This window comes from Pecten maximus, unplaced genomic scaffold (assembly GCF_902652985.1).
Source record: "Pecten maximus unplaced genomic scaffold, xPecMax1.1, whole genome shotgun sequence".
Classification (NCBI taxonomy): domain Eukaryota; kingdom Metazoa; phylum Mollusca; class Bivalvia; order Pectinida; family Pectinidae; genus Pecten; species Pecten maximus.
In genome coordinates, this window is record NW_022981327.1 from 1 (window position 1) to 9,392 (window position 9,392).

The 9,392-nt window shown below is 34.4% G+C and overlaps 1 protein-coding gene across 1 annotated transcript; it reads right to left on the minus strand.

Moving 5' to 3' along the window:
- Window positions 1-1,311: 1,311 nt before the first annotated feature.
- On the minus strand, window positions 1,312-9,304 carry LOC117320003 (exocyst complex component 5-like; the record flags this gene model as incomplete). The annotated part of the gene is made up of 13 exons (XM_033874702.1): window positions 1,312-1,435; window positions 2,319-2,427; window positions 3,149-3,317; window positions 4,301-4,396; window positions 4,588-4,698; window positions 5,138-5,214; window positions 5,745-5,885; window positions 6,285-6,329; window positions 6,730-6,839; window positions 7,511-7,539; window positions 8,010-8,077; window positions 8,442-8,639; window positions 9,047-9,304. Coding segments are annotated over 13 exons (1,535 nt in total), but the record flags the coding sequence as incomplete, so codon positions are not given.
- Between the last annotated feature and the right edge of the window lie 88 nt (window positions 9,305-9,392).

Sequence of the window (9,392 nt, forward strand, 5' to 3'; positions counted from 1 at the left end):
ACCTTTTTGGTAGGTTATATAACTAGAGGGACCTTTATAACAACAGGTATGGTAGGTTATATAACTAGAGGGACCTTTATAACAACAGGTTTGGTAGGTTATATAACTAGAGAGACATTTATAACAACAGGTATGACAGGTTATATAACTAGAGGGACCTTTATAACAACAGGTATGGTAGGTTATATAACTAGAGGGACCTTTATAACAACAGGTATGGTAGATTATATAACTAGAGGGAAGTTTATAACAACAGGTTTGGTAGGTTATATAACTAGAGGGAAGTTTAAAACAGGTATGGTAGGTTATATAATTAGAAGGAAGTTTATAACAACAGGTATGACAGGTTATATAACTAGAGGGAAGTTTATAACAACAGGTATGGTAGGTTATATAACTAGAGGGAAGTTTGTAACAACATGTATGGTAGGTTATATAACTAGAGGGAAGTTTATAACAACAGGTATGGTAGGTTATATAACTAGAGGGACCTTTATAACAACAGGTTTGGTAGGTTATATAACTAGAGGGAAGTTAATAACAACAGGTATGGTAGGTTATATAACTAGAGGGACCTTTATAACAACAGGTATGGCAGGTTATATAACTAGAGGGACCTTTATAACAGGTATGGTAGGTTATATAACTAAAGGGAAGTTTATAGCAACGGGTTTGGTAGGTTATATAACTAGAGGGACCTTTATAACAACAGGTTTGGTAGGTTATATAACTAGAGGGACCTTTATAATAACAGGTATGGTAGGTTATATAACTAGAGGGACCTTTATAACAACAGGTTAGGCAGGTTATATAACTAGAGGGACCTTTATAATAACAGGTATGGTAGGTTATATAACTAGAGGGAAATTTATTACAACAGGTTTGGTAGGTTATATAACTAGAGGGAAGTTTATAACAACAGGTTTGGTAGGTTATATAACTAGAGGGACCTTTATAATAACAGGTATGGTAGGTTATATAACTAGAGGGAAATTTATTAAAACAGGTTTGGTAGGTTATATAACTAGAGGGAAATTTATTACAACAGGTATGGTAGGTTATATAACTAGAGGGAAATTTATAACAACAGGTATGGTAGGTTATATAACTAGAGGGACCTTTATAACAACATGTATGGTAGGTTATATAACTAGAGGGAAGTTTATAACAACAGGTATGGTAGGTTATATAACTAGAGGGACCTTTATGACAACAGGTATGGTAGGTTATATAACTAAAGGGAAGTTTATAACAACAGGTATGGTAGGTTATATAACTAGAGGGACATCTATAAAAATTTTCATAGCTTACATGACTAGAGGAACAAGACTGTCCATGAACTGTTTCTCAAACAGGTGGAAGAGTGTGTTGGCCTGGCCTACCACATCAAAGAAATACACCTCTGGCTGAGACTTGGGGTCAGGTAGTGGAATGGCTGTAAACACAGAACAGGGGCACTCCTTACACTGATAGCTGATTTACTGCTAAGACATTCTAAACTAATCTGACAAGATAAAATTACACAGTGAATATTAATGCAATTTGTCAAAATGTGAATTGTCCTAGGTTAAAGGACTGAAAGACCAATAATGTGGAAATCGTTGTATTTAGTTAAATCTGTTTAAGATTTAATATTTGTGATGGAATACAACACAGTTGTTTACAGTATATCCCAGCAGCTGAATTCAATATGTTAAATTAACCCAACCGGCTACCTACATCACCAAAACTAAAGATTTCCTTCAGTTCCACAGATTTATGTACCAAGTGATATCAGTTTCCGACAAAACAATGGCATACAATCTATGGCTGCCATCTTTTAGATTGAACAAAATGTACATCAGAAACAAGTTAAGATTCCCAATAAACCTTCAGACATTGTGGAATAACATGACTGGATACTGATGCTGAAAGTACAATGGAAACTACAACAGTTGTACAATTGGAAAATAATCCTATGTACGACTGATTATCATATTGTAATGGGAAGGAGTAATGAAAAAGTCAAGAGTATAAGGTCACCTTAATAGCTCAGACTAGTGGGAATTTCCCTTTAGCCTAGTGGTAGGATGTGGAGTGTATAAGGTCACCTTACTAACTCAGACTAGTGGGAATTTCCCTTTAGCCTAGTGAGAGGATGTTCCCTGGAGACTGAAACATCTCTAGTACGAGCCCCAGTGTGGGAAGGGCATTTTTCTTTTCTGCTTCCTATAACAATATCCTAACTTTTGGTTTTAGTAGGTTTATCAAGAAGATACTTATGTACATAACTTAAATATAAGGTATTGTCTGAAACATTCAGTGTAACTGATAAATACCTTGAAGTCCAAGTTCCACAGCATAGTCTATATGTTCAATTACGAGGTACTGGACCAAAACCTCAAAGATTTGGACAGCATTACCAGACATGTCCGAACTGCTGGACAACTAGTGGACAGAAAGCATGAGAGCATGTATAAGGGTACCTTGTTTTGTAGACTGGGTAACAATGTTAGAAAAGAGAATCGTAATTCAGTCAGTGTCATTATACACAAAGTAATTCAACTAAATGTACTTTGTTTTCTCTGTTAATTATCATCTGTTTTGACAAACTTTATTGTATGTAGTGTCAGACCAGTTAACGCCTTCATGTAATTTAGGATGGTTACATAAATTTTGTAAAAAAGAAATTCTTTGCTACTTTTAAAATTCAATCCTATATAATTGGAAACAAATGAAACTACATTCAAAACCAAGTTGCCTTTAACATTTGAATATTTACATGCAATGTAATATTTACAGACTGGATCAGGCGCTTTGAACATTAACTCGACACAAAGACATATCTGGCTCTGACGATGCTTACCGGACAGAAAACGTTCATATTTCAAAATAGTACTCTATACTTCTTAATCATTATTCATGTTGCAAAAGTGACTTATTATGAAGGTTAAAATAAGCAGTTTTACTAAAAGTTTAAAGAAAAAAAAAAGATATCATGAAATGGGCCAAAATTTCCCCTGTTATATTATTGTCAATGTATATTCTATTCTCACAGTGAAATCTGAAACCCTACGAAAATAACAACAGTAACAGTATGTGACCTGAGTGGTTTGACTGACTGTGAGGAAACACTCTACATCTGTCCTGGACTTTAGTCTAGTCTTACCACTTGGCAGCGTTTGAAGGCATTCTTAGCCTCCTGAAGTAGACTGATGGTCACTTCCTGTGATAAAAACGTCTCTCCACCAAAGTTCTCTATAGCAGGACCAATGTTGATGTTGGTTTTGGTCATTGTTCCAATCCTTGCCTGTAAATCTCTTCTCAGTTCTGTCAGGCTGAGTAAGGGAAAAACAGTATAATGTATACACTCTGATGTATTAAATCAAATATACCACTCAGTTAAGCCCTTACAGGTAGTAAATATACCACTCAGTTAAGTCCTTACAGGTTAGTAAATATACCACTCAGTTAAGTCCTTACAGGTTAGTAAATATACCACTCAGCTAAGCCCTTACAGGTTAGTAAATATACCACTCAGCTAAGCCCTTACAGGTTAGTAAATATACCACTCAGTTAAGCCCTTACAGGTTAGTAAATATACCACTCAGTTAACCCCTAACAGGTTAGTAAATATACCACTCAGTTAAGCCCTTACAGGTTAGTAAATATACCACTCAGTTAAGCCCTTACAGGTTAGTAAATATACCACTCAGTTAAGACCTTACAGGTTAGTAAATATACCACTCAGTTAAGCCCTTACGGGTTAGTAAATATACCACTCAGTTAAGCCCTTACGGGTTAGTAAATATACCACTCAGTTAAGCTCGTACAGGTTAGTAAATATACCACTCAGTTAAGTCCTTACAGGTTAGTAAATATACCACTCAGTTAAGTCCTTACAGGTTAGTAAATATACCACTCAGGTAACCTTTACAGGTTAGTAAATATACCACTCAGTTAAGCTCGTACAGGTTAGTAAATATACCACTCAGTTAAGTCCTTACAGGTTAGTAAATATACCACTCAGCTAAGCCCTTACAGGTTAGTAAATATACCACTCAGTTAAGTCCTTACAGGTTAGTAAATATACCACTCAGGTAAGCCTTTACAGGTTAGTAAATATACCACTCAGGTAAGCCTTTACAGGTTAGTAAATATACCACTCAGGTAAGCCTTTACAGGTAAGTAAATATATGAATTCTACATTTTTTTTTTCACATTACTTTAAATGCAAGAACCTAAAGCCTCTGGAAAAGATGGCTACTTCAGTAATGGCCATCAATAAGTTAACAGTGAAGAGCTAAGAAGTATCACATACCCTCCAGACTGGATCTGTTTCTTGGTGTGTTCTTTACTATCGTAGTACCGCTGCAAATGTGCTGAACAACGCTCCTTTAAATATTTTGTTTCAAAACTGAAAAATAGCAAAACAACCAGAGTACAATTCATTAAAATCATAGAAAACATGGACTTTATCTTAAATATTAGTACATTTCCCACAAAAATGAAATCAACAAAGGATAGCTGCTTATTAGAATAACAAATTGCATCAATTATCTGTGTACATACATTCTGACAAAATTAACATTTTATAAATTTGCATACTTAATATAAGCCTCTAGGTGCTTCTGGAATATTGTCTTGGTCAGTTTGGTCAGGAACAGACTGTCGTTTCCCATCTTGAATATCGACAAATCTTCAGATAACTTCACCGTCCTAACAGTAAATAATACAATAATCAATTAGCATTTTGTAACAGTTGTTTAATCACTATATTAATGACCTTACCCAGTAATTAACGTCAATATCAGTATATAAAAAAGGTCAGACCTTTATCAGTTGTCTACGTTAGTACTGCTTCCATTCCACTTAATAAATCAAGGACAAAATTACTACTGATATTTATACTTATTCTAACATAAACTTTTGTTTTAAAATGATGATTTAAAATGTATTTAAAGTAGTTAACTTTGATTACACTACATTTCTTCAACATTAACATATTTCGAATCATTTCATCAAGCTTTTAACAAATGAATACCTCTTCAGGATAACAATAAACAATAACTTGTGACTCTAAAGATTTTTGAGAGTGAGACTTGGTTGTGTACATAAGTGTTTCATTTACCTACAAACAAATGATTAAAGAACTCACCTTGTATAAAGTTGAAATAGTGTGATTAGGTATTCCTCTGGATCGTCTTTGGATTCCAGTTTAGATGCGATGTGTGTCTGTTGAGAGAATAAATCACAATCAAAATGAAGCATGACACATATCCTTCATATAATTAGTATCACAATATCTAAAGAAGCTGTGACAAGCCAAAATCAATAAATAAATTTTTAAAAAAGCATGCTGAGTTGACCTCCTGTGTGGTATTGTTAGATCTTGTATTGCAGTGTATCATTAAATAATGTAGAGAAGTAGAAATTACAAGTCTAATTTTAATAAGATTGGTACCTGTAGTTTAGTGTTGTAGATATGTGTGAACAAATTTAGCTATCACTATGTACAAGCTTACCTGTAGTTTGGTGTTGTAGATTGTCTGTACAAATTTGACCATCACTGTGTACTGGCCTACCTGTAGTTTAGTGTTGTAGATTGTCTGTACAAATTTGACCATCACTGTGTACTGGCCTACCTGTAGTTTGGTGTTGTAGATTGTCTGTACAAATTTGACCATCACTATGTACCAGCCTACCTGTAGTTTGGTGTTGTAGATTATCTGTACAAATTCAGCCATCACTGTGTATTAGCTTACCTGTAGTTTGGTGTTGTAGATTGTCTGTACAAATTTAGCCATCACTGTGTCTGGACTGCTGAACACACTGGTGACGAGGTCACTAGTTCTTGTACACAATGGAACAACATCATCAAATGGATCCAGTTTCTGGAATGCCCCCTGGTCAACAAAATCAGGTCATATCAACTTAATCTAACATCTTATTCATCAATACAGATTTTATGTTTTAAATGCAAATTATTTGCAACACATTTTAATCCAAATCCTTAAATCATAAAAAATATTCTCTCTGAATATCATAATTTTAATATTCCATCTGAATAACATGATTCTAATATTCCATCTGAATAACATAATTTTAATATTCCATCTGAATAACATAATTTTAATATTCTCTCTAAATAACATAATTTTAATATTCTATCTGAATATCATAATTTTAAAGGTGTATTGATCTTACCCCTGAAATAAATACTATTGACTGTTGGAGCTTGATCCATGTTTGATTGTTATGATTGAGGTTTTATTAACACTATAATAGATCAATTTGATACTTACTTTCTGAGATTCTTCTATGAAGGCATCGATACATTCACCATAACCCTGGAAATGTCAAGATTCCCATCTTAATTTTTCTAATTACTTTTTAATCATTCGGTTCACTACCCAGAGATATAATTACAGGGATCAATAAGAATGTACTGCTCATCTTTTTTTCCATCAGTATTCAACAAGAAATTACATATAAAATGTCAATTATGCTTGCCTTACATTGTAGTAGTTTTTGTCATTTTTTACCAGGTTTGGCCCATTACCAAAAAAAGCATTAATATTGAAATGATCATACCATCCTCAAATCAACATCATCAAACCGTGATATTGGACAGTATGTATTCAGACAGCATATCAGACTATTACTATCTCGCATATCTCACATTTAGTCCAAGATCAATGTTCTTTTACCAACACATTTGATATAAATCAGAGATTAAATTTTCCGTACTTTAAAGTTAGACAAGACAAAGGCAACTCGTTTCATTTTCCGTCTGTCCTCATGACGATGGGCTATCAAAAACTCTGCAATCAATTCCTTCTCAATATGGAGGTATCGATCTGGAAACAAATACAATTTTGTGTAAGTTAATGAAATCTTATTCTTAAAAATTGTCAATGTTAAAATATGTACATACCCCATGTACATACTCCATCAAAATGTACAAACCCCATAAATATGTACAGGTATATATTTCATAAATACCAGGTATGCCATCATATACCAGAGACATAAGGGTAATGTAGTCTGTTATCTCCACAATAATACAAATAGAGGACTGGGCGACATTGTTGTCAATTCTACAGTTTTTAGTCATGAACAGACTGAACAGCATAGACTATTTATCTACTTTATTAGCGAGATAGAGATTGTATGTATCAGTCTGATCGAGTGGTGAGATGTCTGTGTTTTATACACTTGTTCAATGTAAATGTAAACTTTATTTTAAACCAATTGCAAAATAAATTACATTAACTTATATTAATCACTCTTGTTGTCCCCAAAGGAAGAATGCAAGGGGCCTTACTAAGGGAATCCAGAGAAACCCCACATGGTCAGACAAGTGAACCCATACCTTATCACGTCTGTTCACGGAATCATACCCCAGCCTCCTATCATTTGAGATGTAACATTACCTGTTCTCCAGTAAGATTACCAGCCTCAGGTTACTATATTTACATGACTAGAATGGTTTGGATGCTTTACATACATGTAGAGCAGCGGTACGTACCCCATATTTTCTTTCTGGCATTGTCAAATCTGCAAACACAGAAACATTTTCGTACATTAGAGAAATTCTAGAGATCTTAACATCACTCATAATATTAATGGCCGAACCATGAGTGCAACGGTACCGTAACCTAAAATATCTTGTTTGTCATTCATGACTGACATAAGTACGATCATAATGGAAGAAAAAAGGAGCATTGTTATTGATGTTTGTGCGAAGATGTCTATAACACAGTAATAAGTTACTTCCAGCCTCAGTACCAGAGGTAGTTATTGATGTAGTCTTGTGACTGTTGTTTGCTGGTATTGGTTTTTGTAATTACTATGAGACCATTGTTTAAAACTTAAAATGAATACTCTTACATACACTTGATAGGAAAAATAGTACAAACATATATCATGTGAAAGCATATTGTATATACATGTATATAAATGACACTGTGATTCTGATGGTAATATGCAAAACCATATTTTCTACGAAACACTGAATGTATACTCACTTTTCTCCCACTGGAAGTTCCAAAGCTATTTGATACAACTTCTGGATTATTTCTGCAGCCAATTGAAGCTAAAAAAGACATACAGGAGAAAATGAAGTCATTCCATATAATTACACACAATGAATCAACATCATAAACACAGACATTGAGGAAAAGTATGGGAAGTAATTCAGTCCTCAGTGATCATATAGTGTTGTCACCATGCATTGAATTAATAGATGGAATACCATACAGGAAACCAAAATACAATATTTGTTTTAAATGTAAAATACATAATAGGAGAGGAAAAATGCAATAACAAGACGGTCATTAGAGGTTTCAGAGGATGACATGTATGCAAACCAGGATTCAAGCTACCTGGCCACCGGCAATCAGCCCAGTCCAGTGCTACTGGATCTACCAATATATAAATAGGTTTAAAGAAAATCTTACTTGAAAAGGGTCAGTAAATACTGAAGACTTTGGTTCATCATAGTTAAGGAACTCATTAAAAAAGTTCATGAGTCGTTGGGCGTCGACGGCCCTGGCCCTGGGAGTGTTGACACCCTCCAGCTGGTCTCCCAGGTGGACAACCTTTGTAGCCACCAGGTTGATTCTCTCATCTAGTTCTTGAAAGTGGGAATAAGATGCCTAAAAACCAAACAAGTCAGTCTTATATCTGGTGTGTAGAGATTCTCTGTTATATCAGGCTTTCAATTACTTAAATACACTTTATAATACTAACTTCAATTTCAGAATTTTGAAAAGATCAATTATTGCCAATTTTGTTATCAAAATTATCAACATGTAACTAGCTATCATACCATCTTAATTAACACTGTCAGGAAAGCAAATCATTGTCACATTCAATCCTTTTGCCCTCCTACCATTACCAGGTAATCACTTTGTTTCACAGGGTAGCAATTGTCACAGAAGATAACACACAATATATACTGTATCTATTTTTCCTACGAAGAAGCCAATGCCAATGCTGACTTTTCATCATAAGTAATAGGCAGCAGGCTCATCTGTTATTCTGTATCTATACATCCTAATACCTTGTTACGCTTCTGAAGATCTGCCACTCTTTGCCAGTGTCTTTTCTCTTCTTCCTTACACGCATCTTCCAGTTTTTCTACTTTTTTCTCCATCTGTGTATTTTTTTCCTTCAAGTCCCGAATCATCTTTTCAAAAGAACCATGAAGCAACATTGGATCAAAGTCGTCATGGTTACTTCTTCCCTTGGTTCCCATGGTTCGCCATGCCAATCTTTCCACAAACTCATGAGCATTAAAAGGCTCCTGCATTAAAGTAAGATTTATGTAAGAAAAAGGCAACAGATGTTAAAGGACTATCTTAATTTGTGCTTTTACATCTAATTTTTAAAATTGCTGTAGACATATG